Source organism: Podarcis pityusensis (assembly GCF_964106645.2).
Source record: "Podarcis pityusensis genome assembly, chromosome: 15".
Taxonomy (NCBI): domain Eukaryota; kingdom Metazoa; phylum Chordata; class Lepidosauria; order Squamata; family Lacertidae; genus Podarcis; species Podarcis pityusensis.
The window spans coordinates 15,172,371-15,197,559 of NC_138040.1; the positions used below are offsets into that span (position 1 = coordinate 15,172,371).

The following is a 25,189-nucleotide window of genomic DNA, read 5'->3' on the forward strand; positions in this document are numbered from 1 at the left end:
TTCTCATCTGTGAAAAGACAATGTTAGCATCATGCATACTTTTAACCTTGTCACAAAACTCCTGAAACTTTTCTAAAGTTTCTTGCGGTTTCTCCATCATATAAACCCAAGAATAATTAGTGAAATAATCCACACACACAAGGTAATATCGTGCACCGCCTCTAGATGGTTCTAGAGGACCAATCACATCAGCATACACCCGCTGAAAAGCTCTGTCGACCTTCTTCGTCTTAGTCACCTTCCTGGTGCTCACACTGGTCACGCCTGCGAGAGAGATTTCGTTAGAAACATCAGAAGAATTACATTTCATGTAATCACTTTGATCAAAAGTCAACAAATACAGTCCATCTTTCTCTTTGGCAGTAAGAAACAGTTCTCCATCTTTGTAGATCTTGCAGCTTTTAGCATCATAGGACAGTTTCAGTCCTTTCTTTGCAATCTGCGACACGCTCAGCAGATTAAATCTCAGTTCTGGAACCAGGTAAACATTGCTTATAGTCAAGTTCAGACTCTCAAGATACACAGTCCCAATTCCAGTCGCTTCCAACTCTTGACCGTTGGCCTGTTTCACAGTGAAGCTTTGCTTCCTCAACGTCGAAAACAGTCCTCTGTGCGGGCACATGTGAACCGTTGCGCCCGTGTCAATTATGAACGAGTTCCCAACATCTGGCGTGGTTCCTTTCGCCATCATAGCCTTTGCAGGTTTCACCTGGCACTTGGTACGGCTTTTGCCTGACGCCTCAGGCTTCGTAGAGCTGCTCTTTGCTCCTCTTGACTGGCGCGGCTTCTTACAGTTTCGCTGTAGATGCCCAGTCTGTCCACAATTGTAGCATCGGACAGCACTCAATGCTACACCATGCTCTCCAGTAGCATCAGCAGTGGGGGAATTAGAACTCTGTTCTTCCCTCCCCCTGTCTTTTTCTTCCAGTGCAGCAAGTCTGTCGTGTTCATTCAGGACCACAGCACAAACTCTCTCCGCGGTCAGCTGCGCGGCCGGTAGGGAACCAAGCTGACTGGCAACAACCTTGTAGGTGCGGCTAAGGCTGTTTATCATGATGAAGCAAAACACTTCCTCCTGAAGACGAAAATTGCGTTCCACCATCTGTTGACGCAGAAACTTCATTTCTGTCAGGTGCGCTTGAACATCTCCATCAGGCGCAAGTCTCAGATTGGTCAATTTCTCAAAATACAGCAACGCTGAAGAACCAGCATCTCTCTGATGCGTTGTACGCAGCGTGTCCCATACCTCTTTCGCATTTTCTAAATGCTGAACATGCACCAACTGATCATCTGAGACACACAGAATTATAGCAGTCCTGGCCCTTACGTTCCGTGATTCCCAACCTCCGGTTGGTGCTGCAGGGATGGGGTTTTCAATTACATCAAAAAGCCTCTGATTCTGCAGCAGGGCCTTCATCTTTACAGACCAAGATGAATAATTGTCATTGGTCAAGGGAGGTGGGCAAGGCAAAGCTCCTTTCTTGGCATCCATCTTGAAGCCAAGCCTCCAGCTCACAATGTCAAACAAAACTGTAAAATCCAACAGTTGTTTTTTCCTTTCTCACGCAGCAAACTGCAAATTGTTTGTGCATTTTGCACCTGGCAGCTAAACTCAGGCTGCTATTGAAAAGTCCCTTCCAAGAGCTCGTAAACCTTGTAGCCAAAACATTCTCTGGTTTTGTTTCGCTTTCCCAGGCTTACACGCAGAGTCCAGCCCCTTTGCCAGTAACTTTCCAGGACCGTTACCTAGCAACAATGCATTTCAATAGGACTTCTTATCTACCACAAAAAATTTGTGGAATGCAGGCATCAGCCTTCAAGCTGCAGGCCTCTTCCTCCGGAGCTTTTGTTTTCTTTGAAACGCAGCTCCGTGAACCAGGGAATTAATCTTCCTGCGTTCACACTTTTAGCCCGAAATGCAGCAGCATACCTTGAACTTTGTTGCTCTGGAAAACACCTCTTCTTTCCACCAGCTGTCTGTGGAGCCTCTGGCTGCTTTCAGACGCTTCTCTTCCTCCTTGGAGCAGAGGAGGACAATCCACCAGCCTCTCATGCAGATGTCCGATGAATCGCAACCATCCTCTGCTACCACTGTTGGAATTCTGCCTGGGTCAGAGGAATGTGCCACAAGCGTAGGCACCGGCAGATATTCCTGTCGACCTCCCTGCGTCTCCACCACTCTGCTGATAAGCAGGCGAGGTCCGGCGATTCTTCTCAGATGTATGAGAGGAACACACCGTTCTTCCTCTCTCCCCTTTGGTGTCCCCAGGGAGGGGAAAGAAGCAGACAGAAAACTATTTACATCATTTATTTCTGCCTCTTACATCAGTACAGAGAATCATGTCTGCACTCAACAACAGCAACAAGAAAACTCCTCCCAAGTACATCCAGTACGGGTCATATGACACACACACACTGAGCTAACATCCGGTGCTCAGTACAGAATGGACTGCCCCTTTGTTCCCATGGCAACAGTCACAAACATCCTGTCTGGCTTTCCAGCCACAAGCAGCTGGCTGAGCTGCTAAAGCCTTTGCTTGCTGCAGCATTGGTGCTTTATGGTAACAGGGGGATCTGTAGTTGCTGGACTACAGCTCCCATAATTGCTATTTTATTTTATTTTGGAAATAAATTTTTATTTGATCTTCAGGAATATAAACATACAACAAAACCAATTCCGAATCCAAATATCGAGATTACTCTGAATCTCCTGACTTCCCCCCTTCCCCTCCATGGGTCCTATTGATCCTATTTTCCACTGCATATCAATACTTCTCCAATTTTTTAATCTTTCTAAATTATCTGTACATTCTGTTACATTACAAGTGTGTTTGAAATCCTGCCAATGTTTTAACCTGCTTACAATGATCTTGTATATAAATTATAAACTTCTCTCCTTTTTTGAAGTTCTTGTCTTCTTGGTTCTGGAGCTCCCCAGTTAATTTGGCCATTTCGGCACAGTCCATTAACTTGGTTTGCCATTCTTCCCTGTTGGGGTTGTCCCTTCCATCTCTGAGCTAGTAGCATCCGTGATGCTGTTGTCGTGTACATGTTTATCATTGCTGACTATTGACCATACTGGCTGCTGGGAGCCAGAGTCCAGCAATCTCCATTGGGAGCACCAGGTTCACTTTCCCTGCTGTAGACAGAGATTGTGGAATCCTCAAAAGAGGAATCATAAAACTGTAGAAATGGGAGGCACCACATGGGCCAGCTTTTTGACCCACTGCCACGCAGGAATCACAGCCAAATGATCCCTGACAGACAGCTCTCCAACCTCAATTTAAAAACCTTCAGTGAAGGAGAGCCCACCACCTTCTGAGAGAGTCCCTTTTTCTGTCACACAGCTCTTAATATCAGAAAGGAGCTTGATCTAACAGCATATACAGAACCCATAAGGCCAAAGTAGGAGATACTGTTGGGAGGGCAATAATGAATTCTCTCTCTGTGTGTACAATACTTCCTCTTGGTCATCCCACCTAACTCAGAGGATGGAGAGGGTGGCCCAGGAGGGGGCATTCTCTGTGGTGGCCCCTGAGTTGTGGAACTCCCTGCAGAGCTGAGTCTGGTACCTTCACTATACAGCTTTGGGCAAATGTCACCGTTCTGCCCCAGCCTTTGACAGCCAAGATGTGTGTTTCAGGACCCACCCTGCTATTTCAAATCTAATATACTTCAACTGTTTTTAATCCTAAATTTCATATTGTAAGATTCCCTGGGACCTGTTGGTGAAGGGCAGGTAATTAACTTAATCATAATATAATATCGTCTCGTAATGTCATAATATAATATCGTCTCGTAATGTAATGTAATTCACAGTGGTACCTCGGGTTAAGAACTTAATTCGTTCCGGAGCTCCATTCTTAACCTGAAACTGTTCTTAACCTGAAGCACCACTTTAGCTAATGGGGCCTCCTGCTGCTGCCACACCACCAGAGCACGATTTCTGTTCTCATCCTGAAGCAAAGTCCTTAACCCGAGGTACTATTTCTGGGTTAGCGGAGTCTGTAACCTGAAGCGTATGTAACCCGAAGCCCATGTAACCTGAGGTACCACTGTAATGTGATACAGAAATGTTTTCACTTCCAGTTATTGTAGTTTCCAAAACTCAGGCCCCCAATACGTACAACGTGACTTCCCTGTTTTGAGAAGAAAGTAGATCAATGATACATATTCCATGACCCAGTAGTTGCAATTTGATATTTCTTGGTTTCCTGTGTCTGTGTTTGCCCAGGAATACTCCCCTTGCTAATCATTTTTTGGACAGTGCCTGCAGTGGACTCGAGCATTCTTCTGTTACCATAAGTACTGGCGCCTTGTTTTTGCAGAGGAGGAACAGCAAGCTGATATTTCAAGATGCTGCATTGTGCAATTAACTGGAGGGTGAATACCATCAGGATACCAAGTCTGCTCATTCTTACGCTTTTGAAGGCAGCAAGCCGAGCACTTCAGATGCCAGATCTGTGGCTTGTGTGATCATGCGCATGAGCAAGGCATTGGTGTGTCTCGCTTGCTCGTGAGCCTTTGTCGTTTCCCCCTTCTTCATCCTGTGGCCTCTTTTCCCCCCTTGGAGGTGAAGCAGACAAGCTTAATTACTGGATGCTGTCTCTCTGTGTTCTGGTGCCAGGCTGTGGCTGGCTTTTAATTTTGCAAAAGGCGGGCATGAGGTTTGGTTGTCTCTGGCTCATCCTTGGCTGCTAAGATGCTCATTTAACTCTTGCCTCCTTGACAAGGCTGGCCTGAGGGGCCTGTCATGTCAGTGCTTTCACGCCGGGCTGGTTCTGAGGGTTGACTGCGTCACTTCCCATTTGGCTCTCTGCTTTTCTTCGAGAACTTAATTCCCTTCACCCTGCAGGTGATGGCTTGAAGTGAAAAGGCGCTGTCATGTAGTGGGGGCTTGGCAGGTGTCCCCCCGGGACACGTTTATCAGGGGATCTGCCCTGATTTCCTGGAATCCAACCCCGGTAATTCATTTTATCCTTTCTCTCCATTTTACCTTTTAAAAACAGAGCTTATATTTAAAATAGAGCTTGTATTGCAGCTGCTACCCAGGATGGCTAGACTCTGCCTCCATGGTCAGAGGCAGTAACACTTCTGAATAACACTTCCTGGGAACCACAGGAGGGGAGAGAGCTGCTCTGGGGCTTGGATCCTGCTTGCTGGTTTCCTGCATGTGTCTGCTTAGCCACTGTGAGAACACAATGTTGGACTGGGTGGGCCACTGGCCTGACCCAGCAGAGCTCTTGCATGCTTTATTGAATTTTTACCCCACTATTTCCTCCAAGGGACACGGGTGGTGCTGTGGGCTAAACCACAGAGCCTAGGACTTGCAGATCAGAAGGTCAGCCGTTCGAATCCCCGCGACGGGGTGAGCTCCCGTTGCTCGGTCCCAGCTCCTGCCAACGTAGCAGTTCGAAAGCACCTCAAAGTGCAAGTAGATAAATAGGTACCGCTCCAGCGGGAAGGTAAACGGCGCTTCCATGCCCTGCTCTGGTTTGCCAGAAGCGGCTTAGTCATGCTGGCCACATGACCCGGAAGCTGTACGCCGGCTCCCTCGGCCAGTAAAGCGAGATGAGCGCCGCAACCCCAGAGTCGGCCACGACTGGACCTAATGGTCAGGGGTCCCTTTACCTTTACCTTTATTTCCTCCAAGGAGCATGAAGTGCTGTGTTGCACCCAGGTCGCCTTCAAATGCTAAATTCCAGGTGTGTGCATTTTGTGGCTGATGCACCATTTTCAAACAAAATCACCATTTTTGTTTGTTTGTATAGTATTATTGCTTTCCTCATGCAAGACCTTCTCTTTGCAAAACCTTCCCTTTTAATTTTTGCCAGCAGCAATCCTGGTGCTCTCTCTCTCTTTTTGGCTAAAGGATTTGAGGAAGGGAGAATGAGCACGTTTTAAACGCACATCCTCTAATGCTTCTGCATGTCAGAATAGCAGGGAGCAAGTGACCTATTTTACCGCAGTGTTTGAACTGCAGGCTTCTTCCACCCTCCTGCTTGTCTTCACAGATCCAGTCCTGCGCAGCTGCCTGGGGCTTAGGCATGCAGTCAATGCTTCTGAGAACGAGCAGAGTGTTTCTCATGCCCCTGCAATCAGTCTCCACACTGGCAGGGTCCGAGTTCTGATGACCTCTAGGCTGCTTTTGAGCCCATCTCGTTTCTTTTTAAAAGTGGAAATGTTGCCAACTTAAAAATAATAATAATCCTGCCCTTCTATCTTTTAACAGCGATCTGGCAAACCAAAATTTAGCAGAGGAGTCTTTTTTCCACCGGTCATATCTTCACAACTGGCAAAGTGTAACCTTCTTAGTTTCTGTGTCAGGCAGCTGGTAAAAGGCAGTTTCAGGGTAAAAAAACCAAAAAACCACCACGTGGCAATGCTATTTATAGGAAATCTGGGCACAGGGTAGAGCAGCTAAATTGCTGCCCTTATTTTTTTGCTTTGGGGGATGTCTTGTTCCAGCTTTGCCCTCTTTCTGTTCTCATTCTTCTCAATTCAGATGGCTTCCCTGGAACTATCTCTAACAAAGAGGGTTAAGCAAATTTCTCCCCACACCCACAAAAGACCCTACCAATTCAGCCAAGGAATCGTGCAAGGAAATAGAGAATGCAAAGTAAAAAATGCAAATTTAAATGCTGGCTAAATCATGGGGATTTGCTGTGATGACCTATTTGACACGTCTTAGATTTGGTGAACAATAGATTTATTCTCCCTTATCACACGAAATTGTCATAAAAACCAGCATATAGGAACTTCACAGTAAGGTGTAGTGGTTAAGTGTGTTGGACTAGGGCCTGGGAGAACAGGCTTCAAATCCTCACTCAGCCTTGATGCTCGCTGGCCTTGTGAGCCAGTTGCTGCCTCTCAGCCTAGCCTACCTCACAGGGTTGTTGTGGGGATAAAATGAGGGTGAAAACGATGTACGGCACCTTGAGCTCCAATGGAGGAAAAGCTGGGATATAAATGTAATAAATCTATTGAAAAATATAGTTAAAAAATGGGCTTTTTGCCAAGCTTAAACTATGGGTTTACAATGCTTTAAGAATATGTAAAAATCAATGTGAGGTAAGGTAGGTTGTAAAAACTAGGTCATAGTCGGAGTAAACTCATTGAAATGGATAGACCTATTAAGCATGTCGCTTAATTTCAATGGTTCCACACTGCGTAGGACTAACATCGGATTGACCCTAGCTTATTCTAAATTGGAACATTAACAGCACATTTTGGCCCTCTTTTATATTCCTAGTTAAGTTCATACTTGGTGCTATATGTTGTTGTTGCTGGCATCCACCTGTTTTAAGAGACAATGTAGTGCGCCTTGGGGGGTGAAGTCGTACTGCTGCGTTAGCATCACCAAAGCCTGGGCAGTGTGGATGGAGGTCCTGGACTGCCCAGACAATAAGACCCCACTCTCGGCCTCACTGATGTGGTCCAAAGGAAAGCAGAGTAATACGTTTGGTACCAGCTTGGCTGCAGGAGTTGCCGGAAGAAGGTGTACAAGGCGCCATCCAACCATCTCAGGGACTCCACTCCAAACTTGTGCAGGGTTTACTGCTTAAACAGTCATTGATTGTTAATTTAGCACTAGAAAAAATGCCTCATCTGAAACCCTGGGGAGCTGCTGCCAGCCAGTGTAGACGGTACTAAGATAGATGGGTTCGACTTGGTATAAGGCCACTTCTTATGATCTGCACAAATTAGTGTGTGGTGTCTCTAGCTTCTGGGCACACCTGCCATGTGGCCTCAGAATGTTGATACGGCTGAATGTGGCCCTCAGTCCCAAGAAGAGTAGCCAGCCCTACTCTTGAAGTTACGGTAAATTCCTGAGGGATGGGTGTGTGTGTGTGTCGCATCACATCTCTAATAGCCTTGAAGATTTTGAATGCAGAAAGACTTGGAAGCCTAAATATTAACAACTGGTTACTTTTTATTATATGTTATTGTTGTTTTTATTAGATGTTTATTTTCTGTGATTGCATTTTTTATAATTGTAAAAATTGCTTTTTTAAAATAAATATCATTAGAGTTTATACAGAAAAATACAAAGATTATTGTCACCCTTTTTTTTTGTCCAGACTGAAACATTAATCCAGAGGCAAAAATGAGAGAGAAGAGAAAAAGACAGAAAGACAGACAGAAAGAGGAAAGGATAAAAAGGAATTAAAAGAGAGAAAGTGAAAAAGAGAGAGAGAAAAGGAAAAAGAGAGAGGTTAAGGAGCTTCTTAAAAATGGTTTTGAATGCTGTATCTTAAATAGACGTAGCCCGCCCAGGGAACTTAGGGTGATGGGCAGGTGATGAATTAAAATACAAAAAGCACAAACAACAAGGCACCACCCAGCACCTATCATTTCATGTGCTGGGAAGACTTTGTTTTGGACTCGCTCACAGACTCACTGTGATGTTGTTTTTCTCTCCCTTTTTTGCGATCTTTTAATAATGGACTGCAAGAGCCAGAGCACCTTGAGGAGAGAAATGGCTGCCCTTAATTTCACCTGGGAAATGTTGGACAGGATGCAGAGCCTGTCATTTCCACCAGATAAAATTGGGGCGCTCTTGGAACACGCCCCCCTCTGTCCTTACCTTGAGGCTCACAGCTGCTTCCTGACAGCAAGCCGGGCGCTTCAGTGTACCTGCGTGTGCATTTACAGCCAAGATGCACCAGTGGTTTGACTTCAAATGTGAGGGAGGTGGAATCTAAAGTTCATAGAGTCTCCCCAGGGCCCATCTAGTCCAACCCCCTGCAGTGCAGGAATCACAGTGAAAGAATCCCTGACAGATGGACGCCCAAGCTCTGTTGATAAACCTCCAGCAAAGGGGAGGGTGTTCGTTCCACAGTCAAACAGCTCTCACCATGAAAAGTTCTTCCTGATGTTTACAGGGAATCTCCCTTCTTGCCATTTTAATCCATTTCTCCTGGTCTTACTCTCTACAACAGCTTTCTCCATCTTCCGTGTGTCAGCCCTAGAGATATTTGAAGATGGCTATCACATCTCTTCTTCTCCAGGCTAAACATACTCAGCTCCCTCAACCGTTTCTCATAAGGCTTGGTTCTCAGACCCTTGATCATCTTGGTCACCCCTCCTTTGCACATGTTCCTGTTATTAAACTCTGGTGCCCAGAACTGGAAGCATGACTCCAGGCGGGGATCTGACCAAGGCAGAACAGAGCAGTACTATGACTTATCCATAAAGGTAAAGGTAAAGGGACCCCTGACCATTAGGTCCAGTCGTGGCCGACTCTGGGGTTGCGGTGCTCATCTCACTTTACTGGCCGAGGGAGCCGGTGTACAGCTTCCGGGTCATGTGGCCAGCATGACTAAGCCGCTTCTGGTGAACCAGAGCAGCGCACGGAAACGCCGTTTACCTTCCCGCCAGAGCGGTACCTATTTATCTACTTGCACTTTGATGTGCTTTTGAACTGGTAGGTTGGCAGGAGCAGGGACCGAACAATGGGAGCTCACCCCGTCGCGGGGATTCAAACCGCCGACCCTCTGATTGGCAAGTCCTAGGCTCTATGGTTTAACCCACAGCGCCACCCGCGTCCCACGACTTATCCATATCTGCACAAAAGAAGCATGTTTTTAAAAGTCCTCCCAAATTTCTGCAAAAGGCTTTAAGAAGAGTCAGAATATAGACTGCAGGGATGGATGGGGAGGCAAAGTTCCATTGCTTGGGATACATCGCATTTTAATCTAGCCTGAGACTGGTTGAACTGTCATGGCTTCTGTCCCCAAAAGGATTCTGGGAATTTTTCAGCAGCATACACCCCCTAAGGCCTGCCTCACAGAACGTTTTTGCGAGTCTGCGATGGCGGGGTGTGGGGGGGGGGATGGCGTTCTACAAAGAGCTCTCTTTGTACTGTGATTGGGACTGCACCCGATGCGTCGTCGAGAGCGGATCTTGGAGATTATGATGGGATGCAGGAAAGTCTCTTGGGTATGTCGAGCAGAACCTTTACACATCAAAGCTCAGTGCCTCAAATTATGCCTCGGAAGAAGTCGGCGCAGCAGCAGTGGAATAACAGAACGTGCCCCGGGGCATGTGCAGAGTGCCTACTCTTCCATGCTGCAGCTGAGATGAAAGGGAAATGGAGATGTGTGTGGCTTCTAGATATTAATGAATTATGATATGTGAGGGGGGAGGGGAAAGAGTTACGGTGCTTTCCACTAAAGCTTCAGAGCTGATCAGCAAAGCTGTCTGTCTTGAGAGGAATACCTCCAGGCGCCCTCCACAGCAGCGTGTGTGTATCTGACTGGCTGGAGCTGCAACTGCTCCACAACACAGACACCCCTTTGTTCTAGCTAGGTGTCATTCCTGCCTTATTTTTTCCCCTTCGAAGCAGAGGATCATAGAGTTGGAAGGGACACCAAGGGTCATCTAGTCCAACCCAGTGTTGTTGACACTGACTGGCAGCAACACTCCTGGGCTTCAGGCGTGGCTCCCTCCCTGGAGATGCCACCAGGGATTGAACCTGGGACCTTCTGCATGCAAAGCATCAGCTCTGCCCCTGGGCTGCAGTCCTTTGAAATTAAAGCAAGATTCTAGTCCTCAAGGTTCTGAGTAAAGACCGAAAGAGGAATATAGGAAGCTTCTTCATCCCGAGTCAGGCCACTGGTCCATCTAGCTCATTAATGTCGATACTGGTTGGCAGCAGGCTTCTAGATACTCCAGGTTTCAGGAAGGGGATATTCCCAACTCTCCCTGCAGAGGCCTCTGGGGAATGAACCTGGGAGCTTCTGCATGCACAGAGCTACGTTCAGAACATGGCTCCATCTAGCTCAGTGTTGCCTACACTGACTGGCAGCAGCTCTCCAGGGTTTCAGGCTCCATACCTGGAGGTGATGCGGGATTGAATCTGGGACCTTCTGCACTCAAGGCAGGTGCTCTGCCACTCAGCTGCAGCCCTTCCCCAAGCAGAAGGAAAGGCTGGCCCTTCACACTGCCTTTAGCATCCTCAACTCCTTCAACACCTTTGCTAATGGCAGGGCCGGCCCTGGGAAATGAGGATGTCAGAGAAGAGTGAGGGAGAGAACGGAGAGGGGGGAAGCGGTGGGCGGTGGCAGGAGAGGGGAAGGATGGTGATGGACGAAGAGGAGTAGGAAAAGAAGAAGAGGAGGGGGCTCTTGCAAAACTGCCCATCCCAGCAGTCGGGGGTGGGGTGGGGTAGGTGGGTTATAGGCTTCCTGCAAGGGGAAGGGGGGAGGGGCGTAAACCTGCCAAGTCTCCAGGAGGAAGGAGAAGTGGTCCCTTTGGAGCAGGGCACGGATGCCCATTCCTTGGGCCGGCGCTGCACTGCGGTGTCTGTGCCACCCCACCCCACCCCCAATTCCTAAGCTCGAATCAATAGGCAGGCAGCACCCACCGCACTCGTCTCCCTCCCCGTCACCGAAGCACCATTTCCATGGAAACAGCCTGAGAGCGCTTTGCTTATTGGAGGGCTGGCTCCATCGCTGCATCTCCGAGGCCGACGGGAGTCTCTCACTCTTTCATCCCCCACTGTCTCTCTCTCAAAAAAATTCCGATTATTACTATTATTGCAGATCGGGGAAGGGGAGGGGGCGGCGGCTCCCTCCCCACCCACCCTCAGCCCTTCTTCTGAGCCAGGATCGGGCCCAGCTGCCTCTTTGGAGAGGGGGGGACCGCCCCCCCCCCATATCCCCGCCTGGTGACAGCAGCGCCCGCCCTAGCCAGCCCGATTCGCTGCCCGCATCTCCTTTTGTATGCGGCGAGGGGCGGGGAGGCGCCAGCCTCCGCCTCCGCCTCGTCCTTCCTCCTCCCTCCTCCTCCGCCTTCCTCCTATGCTAAGCCAGCGCCAGGCAAGAGCCGCTCGCCAGCATCTCCGGCTGGCCAGTCCTCTCTCGCCATCCCTGCAGTGAAAGGGACGCCCAGGGATGCCTTTTCAGCTGTGATGCCCCCCAGCAAGCGGCTGGTGGAGCCCCCTGGTCCAATCCTGGCAGCAGCATCAGACACCCCCGGATTGGTCCCTTGGGTGCTGCCGCTGTCTCCCCGACACCCAAAGGGATGAAGAGGCGGGAGGAGCCCTCTGCAGAGAGCCAGCAGGGAGCCATGCCGGGCAGCGGGGGTGCTGGCAGGGGGGAAGGCGTGAGGGCAGCCCTCCAGGAGGAGGAGGAGGACGAGGAGGTCCCAAGCTGGGGGTCCTCGGAGCAAGCCCCCCCAGAAAGCGCCGCTCTCGGGCACTGCCAGGTGCCCGCATCACCCCAGGTAAGATCAGCCGGCATTTGGGAAGGAGGGTCTAGCGTTGTGCTTCTTTTAGGTACCATGGAAGAGCCTCCTCCTTCCAAGGCAGTCTATCTCTATGTTCCTGAAGCCAGTGAGAAACCCGGGGGGGGGGGGTCGCGTTCCGTAAGCACCTGGCTGTCCAGCATTGGAAACAGGTTACTGGGTCTTTGACATGCCTATGGAGTGATAACATCTAGCTGAGTCTTGGGAATGCACTGGAATAGTTAGATGTGCTGGTAGTTGCTTGCTTAGATTGCCTCCCCCAAGGGTTAGACAAATTCACGGAGGATTTACCTCCTCATCCCAGGGCAGTATACCTTCATGCCAGGTGCTGGGAGGCAAAGAGGAAGAAGAGGAGGCTGTTGCATCATCATCATCATTATTTTATTATTATTTTGTATTTTCCTTCTGAATATCCTTAAAGGATCTGGCTGGTGACGAAGCTTTGCGTCTTGCTTTCCACAGACAGTCTCTTCCTTATTCACTCCCTTGATGTACTCTTGATTTTCCTGACCAGGCTGCCAAATTAAAATCATGCCATTTTTAAATGAACTTATTGCCATTCATTTAACTCAGAGATCACCCATATCTTTTTTAAAAAATGAAATTACTGGCATGCATTTAACTCAGAGATCACCCATATTATTTTTTTAAATGAAATTAATGGCTTGCATTTAACTCAGAGATCACCTAGATAGATAGATAGATTCCCTATCAGGAATATCTTTCTCCCCACAAACCTGTAGCTGACGAACGAGGGATGCAGTAAAGTCTCCTTCTTCACAGCCATGAAGGAGGAACCATGTTTTTCCCACGTTGTAGCTGAGCTGCAGAGACACTGACGGTTCTAAAAATCCTGTTGAAAACGCAGACGCCCCCTCCCCACACTTCCCAATTGGGGTTCACAGCCAAGCAGTAAGAAGCTCTTGGTTGAGGGCTCTGTGGCTCTGGGCTCCCTTCCCTTCCGTGGAGGCAAAGGAGAAATCTGCAAGCCATGCTGCCTCAGTGGAACACCCATCTCCAGAGACAGTATACCTGTGAATCCCAGTTGCTGACGGCCAAATAGGAACCTAAGAAGGGACTTCTGGGTCAGGCCAGTGTCCCATCTAGTCCAGCATCCTGTTCTCACAGTGGCCAACCAAATGGGAAACCTGCAAGCAAAACCTGAGTCTTCTCCCCTCCTGTGGTTTCCAGCAACTGGTATTCAGAAACAATTGCTGCCTCTGACTGTGGAGGCAGAGCATGGCCATTGTGGCCATCAGCCATTTGTGGGCTCAGCTCCGCATCTCCTACTTGTGGGCTTTCCAGAATAGGCATCTTTGTGGCTACTGTGAGAAGAGAGTGCTGCACCGGACAGACCTTTCACCTGGGCTCTTTTTATCCGGCAGCTGATCATAGCTAGGTATCGTTGGACTCCAAGCTCTCGTCAGCCCCAGCCAGCAGGACCAATGGTCAGATGTGATGGTAGGAGGGGCTCACAGCTTCTGGGTGGCACCATGGTGACTATCCCAGACCTGCTAAGTGTCCAAACAGGTTTGTGAATAACCACCCATACGAGCCTAGTAATAACTGGTTTGGGGCAAGCAAATAGCCAGGGTTTGTGCATAAGGCTATAATGTTCCTGCCCCCCCCCCCAGCTGTTGGTGTTGAAATGATTCATGTTTCTATAAATGACCTTAAAGACTAGTATTTTTTTTTTGGAGGGGGGGTGAGGCTGGCAGCTTCTATGGACATCTTTGCAAGTTTACCTCTCGCATGTTTGTCCTCCATTATCTCAATAACCGCTGCAGCACCTGTCTTTGATAGAAGGCAGCTGATGATCTTAAGAGTCATAGAATTGTAGAGTTGGGTGGGATCCCAACCCCTTGCAAAGCCAGAATCACAGCTAAAGAATCCTTGTCCAACCTCTGCTAGGAAACCTCCAGTGAAGGAGAGTCTGCCACCTTCTGAAGTTATCTTACTATCTGCTAATGGAACTTGGGGCACAGAGTCCTCAGAGGACAGTGGCTGGTTTAAGGCCAGCTGGTCAAGTTGAGGTGCCAAACAGGGTGCCTTTGCAGCTCTGGATGTGTAGCTCAGTGGCAGATCATCTGCCTTGCATGCAGAAGGTCCCAGGTTCAATCCCCAGTGGTGTCTCCAGATAAGGGTGGAAATATCCCCTGGCTGAAACCCTGGAGAGTTGCTGCCGGTCAGTGTTGGCACTGCTGAGCTAGATGGACCTGGCTGAGGATGGGTCACAGCTCAGTGGCAGAACATCTGCTAGACATACAGAAGGCACCAGTTTCAATCTGTTGTATTTCTAGATAGGCCCCCTGTTTGCAACCCTGGAGAGCCACTGCCAGTCAGTGTTGACAATACTGAGCCTGATGGGCTGACTATAAGGCAATGTCTGATGTTCCGCATACCCATAACCATTATACAACACTTCCTTTTGGTTACTGCCTGAAGTTTTTGTTTGTGCTTGCCATGATCCTGCTAGATTGTTAGGGAGGGATGGGGGCCTTGCCCTCCCCAGTCAAAACCGTTGTCCTGCCCTTTCAGCATTTGAGAGACCCCCAAGTTGTTTATGAGGGGCAGCAACACTCTGGGGTCTCTAGGGCAGAGAAGGGTCTTTCCTGAACTCCCCCCCATTTTAAAAAAAGACCAGGAACCAAGGTTTGAATCGGAGACATTCTGCATGCAGAGCAGGTGCTCTAATACTGAGCTGTAGCTTAAGAATAAATTAAGGGATCCCCCTTAAGGTTGGGCTCTCCTCTGAAATAAATTAAGATCATGGCGTCTGGATCAGGCCCCAAGGAGGCTCATCTAGTCCAGCACAGCAGCCAAGCAGAGGCGTCTGCTCCCAGACCCCCCAAGCAGGAAACTGAGGGCAGCAGCAACCCCCTCCCCACTTTGAAATCCCGGGAGAGGCAAGGATTTGATATGCCATTTGGCCAGGAAGCTCACTGGATGATCCTTGCCTGGGCTAGTCAGCATCTCTCAGCCTAACCCACCTCACAGGGTTGTTGTGAGGGTAAAAGGAGGAGGGGAAGAGCCATGTGCAAAACCTCGAGCTCCTTGGAAGAAAAGGTGGTGTATAAATTTAAGAAGTTGTTGCTGCTGCTGTTGCTTCTGACAGTGGAAGGAGTACACAGCCGGCATGGCTAATAGCCATCAGCAGCTTCCGTCATGAATTTGATTCATAGCATTATAGAGTTGGAAGGGACCCAAATGGCCATCTAGTCCAACCCCTTGCAAAGCAGGAATCACAACTAAGGAATGGTTTCAAAGCTGTCCAAAATGAGGAAAGGGTGTCTGTGGCTACTAGCCACGATGGCTCTTCTCTGCCTCCACAGTCGGAGGCAGCGATGCTTCTAAATACCAGTTGCTGGAAAACACAGTAGGGGAGAGGGCTCTTGTGCTCGAATCCTGCTTGCTAGTTTCCCAGAAGATGCATCTGGTTCACTGCTGTGGGAATAGGATGCTGGGCTAGATGGGCCCTTGGCTCTTCTTCTTAATGCCCTTTTCATCATCCACTGGTGACTTCGCCCCTTTGCAATGGGGAGTTCGGACAAAAGCAAGAATCTTCCTCTCTCAGGTCAAGCTCCTTCTGTGGCTGTTGCAGTTCTGCAACGCTATACAGCTAAGCTTCCATTCTCCACCCTGGAGAGGCAAAGAGATGACAGCCTGTTCTTTCACCCTGCCGGCTGGCAAAATCTCCGCTCCACCGGGTCCTGTTTTTTGGGGAGAAATTGGGCTGGTTCCTTCCCGCTGCATCCCTGCGTCACAGCGAAGGAGGCAGGGCCTGCGTTGCTCTTTCCAGAACAGACGCTTCTCCCTCACCTTAGAATGGGGTGATCTTGCAAGGAGGCCTATCAGCTGTATGGGAAGAGCACCCCACCTCCCCAAACATCTGATTCTTATTATGTTAAAGTCTTCACACACACCCCATACAAATCCAGGAAAAAATGAATATTTTTACTGCTGAAAAACTGGTCCAGGGAGGGGATAACCTTGCCACAGGTTTTGAGGACCTCTGGTCTTAGGAGCAGGGGTCAGCCACCCCCTCTCTGGACTGCCGCCAAGTCTCATTTTGGAGGAAGTTCTTTCACTCTTCCATATCCCAGGGGTTGCTCGAATGGGCCAAACTGGTCGAAGGCACATAGCAGACCCTCCAAGTGTCCCTATTTTCCAGGGACAGTCCCAGATTTACAGAAGCCATCCCGGTTTCTGATTTGATCCCAGAATGTCCCACTTTTCCACGGGACCTCCCTATTTTCATCAGAGAAATGTTGGAACCACCTGAAGCACCTGAAGGCAGTTTTTAAATGCTTAATGTTGGAAGCTGCCCAGAGTGGCTGGGGCAATCTAGTCAGATGGGCAGGGTATAAATAGTAAAAGTAATAGAAGTAGTAGCAGACACTCCGTGTCCCTATTTTCCAGGGACGTCCCTGATTTAGAGAAACCGTCCTGGTTTCTGATTTGATCCCAAAATGTTCCACTTTTCCTTAGGATGTCCCTATTTTCATTGGAGAAATGTTGGAGGATATGGAGTTATGAGACCTCCTGAGCGAAGGAGATAAGTAACTATACAAACTTTAGAAGATATTTGAAAACAGCCCTGTATAGGGAAGGTTTTTTTTAGTGTTTAATGTTTTATTATGTCTTTATATCTGTTGGAAACTGCTCAGAGTGGCTGGGGCAACCCTGTAAGATGTGTGGGGTATAAACAGTAAACATCCCTATTTTCATCAGATAAATAGGGACATCCCTATTTTCATCAGATAAATGTTGGAGGGTATGATATAGGAAGATGCTAGATGCTTGGCTCAGCATTGTCTACACTGACTGGCAACAGCTCTCCAGAATTCCAGGCAGGGGACACCCCCAGGCTTACCTGGAGATGCTGGGGATGGAAGCTGAGGTCTTCTGCATGCAAAGCAGCTGCTCTGCCAGTGAGCTGAGAACTAAGTAAGATTCCAGTCGTCCTGGTTCTGGAGAAAAGACTTTAAATGGGAAGCTGCCTTCTCCTGAGGGCCACGCTGGTCATCCTTTTTTTGTGTGTGTATTAATTCTACTCATCATGGTGTGATGGTATTAGGGTTGTTAAGCTCTATAGGATCCCACTTTCAATGCAGTGATACCTCAGGTTACATACGCTTCAGGTTACATACGCTTCAGGTTACAGACTCCGCTAACCCAGAAACAGTGCTTCAGGTGAAGAATTTTGCTTCAGGACGAGAACAGAAATCGTGCTCCAGCGGTGCGACAGCAGCGGGAGGCCCCATTAGCTAAAGTGGTGCTTCAAGTTAACAACAGTTTCAGGTTAAGAACGGACCTCCAGAATGAATTAAGTATTTAACCCGAGGTACCACTGTAGTGTGAAGTTTCTGGCGTAAAGCTGAAGATTTTTATTTTATTCTTTTTTAGGGAATGTGTGTGGGGGGGAGGGGTATCTGCCACTGTTTCAGATTTCTTCATTTCTTCAGCTTATATAATACAGGCTGGGTTGATGATGGGAGCCGGGAGATAGGTGTGTGTGTGTGTGTGTGTGTGTGTGTGTGTGTGTTGGAGCTTCTCTTAAGAGATGCTTGCAGAGAAGGTAAGCCTTAAAGCAGTGTACATTTCAGTGCTTCTGGGTGTTGCAAATCTGAGGGAAAGAAGGGAGGAGAGGTGATTTGACCTCATTTTCTAGGGAAATGGTGGGAACAAGCAATTGCGTTTGTGTGTCTCCCTTGAGCATTAAAATTCTCAGAACTGCCTTTCTGGTTGTGGCTACTGAGCCTACTTCTTTGTCTGACGATGCTCAATCAAGGAGACCCAAGTCAAAGCTGTTTTGCCTGTGCCTTTGGTTATATCAAGGAGATAATATTATCACTAATTTATTAATTGCCTTCTACTCAATCATCTCAAGGTGCTGTATGATGCAAATGGAGACACCAAAGACACAACTTTTAGTGTGGCAGCACCTACACTTTGGAACTTCCTGCTTAGTGATAGCAAACAGATATCTTCACTGTACTATTTTTTGGTGCCTGATAAAAAAAAATCTTGTTTAGAGATGCCTCCTACCCAGATATTTAGAAAGCTGGTGTAGTTCTGATCTGTCGGTTGTCATTTTAACTTTCTGAAAGTTTTAGATTATTGCTGTTATATTTTCTATTGATAATTTTATCCTTTAATTTGTTTGTTTCTCTTTTACAATCCAGTGGCATATAAATTTTTACCAAATAAATAAATAAATAAATAAATAAGTTATTGATGTGTGTTTATCTACCAGCCGTCTCCAATCCTGCTGCCCTTCTCCTGGTGTTTTGGATATAACACTTTCCATGAAGGCAGTATGTCCCAATTTTCACAGATGTTGGATATTATAGTCCAGCAACATCTGGAGGGCCACAGATGCTCCTCACCCCTGATACCTAGCCACTCTGCAGATGATATCCCAACTGCTATTATGACAGCTGCTGTGCTGATATGACCATTTGTGGGGTTTGAGCAATGTGGAACTCCTTGCTACAAGATGTGGCAATATACGAAAGGAGATTAGGCGAGTTCGTGGAGGAGAGGCCTGCCAACTGCTATGAGTGGTGATGGCTGTATGGAAGCAGCTTCTGAGACAACCTATCCCTCAATAGTAATTGTGGAGGAATAGCAGCAGGAGAAGGCATTGCTTGTGGTCTACCCAGAGGTAGAGAAGCTGCATGTTGGGTTAGATGCATCCCCTTGATCTGATCTACCTGGACCTTATGGGATAAAGAAAACTAAAATGAGTTGTTGTTTTTCAGATTTGCAACACTCAAAAACCTGTTCTTTATCAGCCAGGAATATGGGGGGGGGGCGGGATCCTGTCTAACATAGGAGCAGGAAGGGACTGTAGCTCAGTGGGTACAGCACCTGCTTTGCATGCAGACGGTCCCAGGTTCAGGCCCCAACATCTCCAGTTAGGACTGGGAATGTCCCTTATGTAAAACCGCGGAGAGAGGTGCTGGCAGCCAGTGCAGGCAATCCTGAGCTAGCTGGATCAATGCTCTGATTTTGCACAAGGAGCTCCTATTTATTTCAGTCTTTTCCGCAGGACAATAAGAACTAGCACCTTACATTGGTTTTAGAGGAAGGGGGCACATGGCTCAACGTGTAGAGCATCTGCCTTGTATGCAGAAGATCCCAGGTTTAGCCCCCTAGTTAACCCCCTCTCCCCCTGGAGTGGTACCACCCACTTTGGGTATCATGGGCTTACATGGCTTGGAAAGAGGTCACATCCACACCATACATGGAGAACACGTTACTTTCCTCCAAAGAATCCCAGGAACTTGAGTTTTGAAAGGTTGCTAGGAATTGTAGTTCTGTGAGGAGAAAACAACTCTCCATCTTGCCCCAGCGTGCATAAATAAATGCATTTTGGGACACATTTCTTGGCTGGAGAGCAAAACGCAGATAAGTGCAAATTTTGAAGAAAGGATGTTTCTCTACATTTCTGTGAATTACCGGTAGGTAGGTCCGCCCTTAAATGTGAACTAACTCAAACTTTCCCCCTCTCCCTCACTCTCCCTTCGTAGTTGAGAATCTGAGGGCAAGGATAAGCCACTTGAGCTCTCTGCCTTGCGCAACCCAGATAGACCTGCTGCGTTTCCACGGAGGCCCTGCTCCACTTTCAAAGGTTACCTTGCCCTCCTCGTTAAACGTTTGCGCCAGATTTGTAGTCTGCGCCTGTCACTTCGAGTCATTATCCTCGAGATGCCTTCTGGTGTCACCGCTTCCCGGAATCAAATGGTCCGTCCTGTCACAGGAGCCTGCGCCAATTAGCTTTCGTTTGGTGAAGTTCGACCTTGAGCGCCGGAGATGCTTTTGAAAGCACTCGGTCATTTCACAGGAAGATCGTCTCTCACCAGTTTAAAAAGAATTCAAAGAGGCAGTTAAGTGCAGGAGAGAAGTTGCAAATGGCAGAAGCTGTTAGCACAGCCTTTCCTGGAGTGGCACATTATTTTCCATCATTCGAGGCTGCTGCTGGGTTTTTGTTTTTTTGTTTAATAAAGGTAATAGAATCTTAGAATTGGAAGGGATCCCCAAAAGGTCAACTAGTCCAATCCCCTGCAACGCAGGAATTGAAGCCCAAGGATCCCTGCCAGATGACCATCCAACGTCTGCTTAAAAATTTCCAATGAAGGAGAGTCCAACACCTAGCGAGGGAGTTTGCTCCATGGTCGAACTGCTCTTACCATCAGAAACGTATTCCCAATGTTTAGTCATAATCTCCTGTTTGCAATTGTGTGTTTTTTTAAAAAACCGTTTTATTAGCAATTTCAACATAACAACATATCAAAACATATCATATTCAATCCCCCCTTTCCCCCCCACCCACTCAAACCCACCCGCCCCCTCCCCCAGAGACTTCCCTCAGCTCCTCTCTCTGATTTCTCAGCACATATTATTCTCTGCATGTTATACAATTATACAAATCCTTACATTATCTGTTTCCCATGTTATCAATCAATAAATTTGTGTATGTTTATTCAAAATCTGCCAAGGAGTCCAATTCATTTTGTTGTCTTTTTAAGTAATGTGTGAAAAGTTCCCATTCTTCTTTAAAGTCACGGTTGTCCTCATCTCGCAGTTTGTATGTCAATTTAGCCAGTTCTGCGTAGTTCATCAATTTCTCTTGCCACTGTTCCTTTGTCGGGGTTTCCACATTCTTCCATCCTTGTGCTATCAAGACTCTTGCCGCGGTTGTTGCATACACAAATAAATTCTTTGTTTTCCTTGGCAGGTCTTGTCCTACAATCCCTAACAAAAATGCTTCTGTTTTTTTTTACAAATGTCATTTTAAACATTTTCTTCAATTCATTATATATAATTTCCCTTTTTTAAAAATTTCTCTACATTCCCACCGCATATGAATCTCCTGTTTGCAATTGGAATCCATCAGTTTGGGTCCTCCACTCTGGAGCAGCAGAAAGCAAGCTTGCTCTATCTTCTGTGTGATGGCCCCTCAGATATTTGAAGATGGCTCTCATAACTCCTTCCACTCTTCTCTGTATGGGGTTTTCTTATTTCTTTTCCGTTTGCCACCGGATTTCAACAGTAAGCAGAATCTTACAGCAGCCTCTCCATCATGATCCTCCAGAGGTTCTGGACTCCAATTCCCATCAGCCCCGGTCATTGTGGGGAAATACCTGTCACTCAGTGGCAGAAGATCTGCTTTGCATGCAGAAGGTCCCAGGTTCAAACCTCAATGACATCTCCATGTAGGACTGGGAATGTCTACTGCCTGAAACTGGAGAGCCACTGCTAGTCAGTGTAGACAAAACTGGATTAGGTGGATTAATGATCTGACTTGGTGCAAGGCTAGGATGATGGGAGTTGTAGTCCAACATGTCTGGAACGCATTAGCTTGGAGCCAGGTGCCATACTGGAATTCATATGTGTCTGTCTTGCATTCCAGCAGGGTGGATTAATTCTGTGCTGTTCTCTCAGCCGCTGCCGAGATTCTGATCTACTTCTCTTCCCTTGGATTACCAACTGTTAGGTGCTTGAACTGAAGATCATTCAGTAGCCTGTTTAATAAACCTGTCGTGCTAACAAGATCTGGGTGGAACCTCAAGTTTAGACAGGCAACTGCTGTTTTATTATTTATGCACATATAATTTTCTAACAAGAAAAAATAAATAAAGACAGAAATATTTTTTTTAAAACTGTTCAGAGGTCTTTTGTTCAAGGAAACAGTAAATACATTTTGTTAAATAAACAATAAACTGAAAAACTGAAAAAGTAAATTCTGCGTCAATCTAATATTTGACAACAGGACAGTTACTGGGTGTTGTTCCTTTGATTTATTGAATGCCCTTCAGCAAAAGGTCCCAGCAATTCTAAAAGACAACACTAAAAACATTTTAAGACATATTACAGTCACAAGAATAAGGCTGGTCCTAAAATATGTATATCATTGTCAGGTGTCAAAGTCCAGGGTAAAAAGGTTCCCTGTGTCAGTGTGAAATGGGTGTGGCCAAAGGAAGAGGGGTGTGGCTGAAGAAAAGGGGTGTGGTTAGAGAAAGGGGTATGGCCAAATGAATTAGGGTGTGGCTAAAGATGTGGGTGTGGCTAAAAGAGGGGGTGTGGCTAAAAGACTGAAGCAAAAGTACATTCAAGAGATCTTTCTAAAACATGTCTGCCACTCTCTCTCTCTCTCTCTCACTTCCCAGTATGGTGTGAGTTACCGTTGTCTCCTGCGTCAGAACCAAGTCCTCCTTACAGCGCTGGAGGAGCTGCAGTCCCGCTGTGCCACCCTGAAGAAGGAGAACAGCCTGCTGGTGAGGAGGCACTTGGGAGTGGGAAACCTTCCAACGAGATCAGGCAACACCAGTCTTCCCCAACCGAGTGCCTTCCAGAGGTTGTTGGACTACAGCTCCCATCAGCCCAAGCCAGCATGGCCATGTGATGCTGAGGATGATGGGATCTCTTGTCCTAAACATCTGGGAGCCACTAGGCATGTTTAGGAGAAGTTCCTCCTGACTGGCTGGAATCCCACAGTCCAGATCGTCCTCATTTTCTGACTTAAAATACTTTCACCCACTTTATAGCAAGCTTTCTTCCAGTTGGGGGTCACACATAGTCTGTCAGGGGTCACCAGATGACTGTGGGATGGGCTTAAGTCCATGGTGGGCAGGGTCAGGGCCAAAAGGAAACACCATCTATGCTCCTTAGGCTCACTCAGCTGGGAGCTGCTGCCTGTCAGTGTAGACAGTACAGTGGTACCTCAGGTTACATACGCTTCAGGTTACAGACGCTTCAGGTTACAGTCTCCACCAACCCAGAAATAGTACCTTGGGTTAAGAACTTTGCTTCAGGATGAGAACAGAAATTGTGCAGCTGCGGCAGCAGGAGGCCCCGTTAGCTAAAGTGGTGTCTCAGGTTAAGAACAGTTTCAGGTTAAGAACAGACCACCAGAACGAATTAAGTTCTTAACCCGAGGTACCACTGTACTGGGTCAGACAATGACCTGTCACCTGACTCAGTTTAAGGCAGCTTCCTTGAACCATGAAGACTGGAATCTTAGCTCAGTGGTAGAAAATCTGCTTTGCAGGGGCTGGGAATGTCTGAAACCCTGGAGAGTCGCTGCCAGCCAGGGTCAACGAGCTAAACAGGCTAAAGGTCTGCAACCTCTGCCTCATGGCAGGGCCAGCCCCAGCAATTGCTGCAGAGGACTCAAACCTCTTTCCTTCCTTCCCACTTCCCCTCTCTCAGCACAAGAGCTGCTTCCCAGAGACTCAGGAGAAAGTGAGGCACCTGAAGAGGAAAAATGCTGAGCTAGCCGTCATCGCCAAGCGCCTGGAGGAAAGGGCACGGAAGCTCCAGGAAGCCAACCTCAAAGTAGTAAGTGTGGGAGAAGGTGCCGTGTCGCAGACATCCCCCACCACTGGGGTAGAAAACATTGAGGCGTGTGGACCAGAGATTTGGTTTAGTAAAAGGCAGCCTCTTGTGCCCGTATCTAGAATCATAGCATGGCAGAGTGGGAAGGTACCCCAGAGGTCATCTAGCTCAACCCCATGCATTGCAGCTAAAGAATCCCCAACAGACTCCAAACCCTGCTTAAAAGCCTCGAACAAAGGAGAACCCGCCACCTCCCCAGGTAGTCTGCTCCACTGTCTTGTTCTCTTTCTGCTGCAGGTCAACACCCCGGTTGCGGTGAAGGGCTCCTGTGCGGGACTCTGCAAGAAGGCACTGGCCCGCCAGCGGGCTATGGACCTGCGTGAGCAAGCCAGTGTGCTGCTGGCAAAGGACAAGCAGATCAACGCCCTGCAGCAGGAATGCCAAGACCTGCAGGCCAAAATCACGTCGGGAAAGGTGAAGGTTCCATGCAGAGATATCTTGGGTTTGGAGAGGGGTGCGTTAGTTGTGCAGAAACCAGCCTGGTGCACGGAGGCAAAATTCCTGTTCGTGGCTTTGCAAACTTTTGCCTCTGCCACGAGGCCCCCAGAAAGTTGGGCCAAAAATGGTTCAGAAAGCAGCTCTCTGCGGTTTCAGACCAGGGGACTTGGCAGCCCTTTGTAGAGAGATGCTGTCAGGATTGGGCTTTCTACATGCAAAAAAGATACCCTACCCCTTCCCCAAACTTGACTCAATTCCTTTAAAAAGAGTTAATTATGTTTGAAATCATTTTTATACAAAGTACTGACGCGGGTGGCGCTGTGGGTTAAACCACAAAGCCTAGGAACTGCCGATCAGAAGGTCAGCGGTTCGAATCCCCGCGATGGGGTGAGCTCCTGTTGCTCAGTCCCAGCTCCTGCCAACCTAGCAGTTCGAAAGCACGTCAAAAGTGCAAGTAGATAAATAGGTACCGCTCCGGTGGGAAGGTAAACGGCGTTTCCGTGCGCTGCTCTGGTTCGCCAGAAGCGGCTTAGTCATGCTGGCCACATGACCCGGAAGCTGTACGCCGGCTCCCTCGGCCAGTAAAGCGAGATGAGTGCCGCAACCCCAGAGTTGGCCATGACTGGACCTAATGGTCAGGGGTCCCTTTACCTTTACTTTACTGAACAGCAGGCAGCAAGCGCTGCCTTTACAGTCCTTTAATGTGGAGAGAGATGCTTATCGTACTGTGTGCAGTTCTGGTTGCCTCACCTCTGAAAGGATATTGGAAAAGGTTCAGAAAAGGACCACCTGAATGACTGAGGGGATGGAGTGACTCCCCTATGAAGAAAAGCTGCACCATTTGGGACTTTTTAGTTTAGAAAAAAGGCGAGTAAGGGTTGATGTAGACGCTTTTTAAAATTATGCATAGCATGGAGGAAGTGGATTGAGAAAGGTTTTTCTTCCTCCCTCATAACATTAGAACTCATGGGCACCCAATGAAGTTGGACGTGGGAAGATTCAGGACTGATAAAGTACTTCTTCATGCAGTGTGTGGTTAAACTATGGAACTCCCTCCCACTGGAGGCAGGGATAGCCAACGACCTAGACACTTTTGAAA

General features: G+C 47.8%; 1 protein-coding gene across 5 annotated transcripts in view; it reads left to right on the forward strand.

Annotated features, from left to right (window-relative positions):
* Positions 1-11,499: 11,499 nt before the first annotated feature.
* TSPOAP1 (TSPO associated protein 1) overlaps positions 11,500-25,189 on the forward strand; it is a 50,264-nt gene continuing 36,574 nt past the window's right edge. For 3 of the 5 annotated variants that reach the window (XM_080983989.1, XM_080983990.1, XM_080983991.1), the window contains exons 1-4: positions 11,504-12,228; positions 22,425-22,532; positions 23,467-23,595; positions 23,890-24,066. In XM_080983989.1, the coding sequence (XP_080840115.1) occupies positions 12,028-12,228; positions 22,425-22,532; positions 23,467-23,595; positions 23,890-24,066 (615 nt within the window). In that variant the 5' untranslated portion in view covers positions 11,504-12,027. Of the gene's footprint in view, positions 12,229-22,424; positions 22,533-23,466; positions 23,596-23,889; positions 24,067-25,189 lie in introns of all 5 variants that reach the window. The other 2 variants (XR_013980099.1, XM_080983992.1) reach the window with 2 other exon arrangements.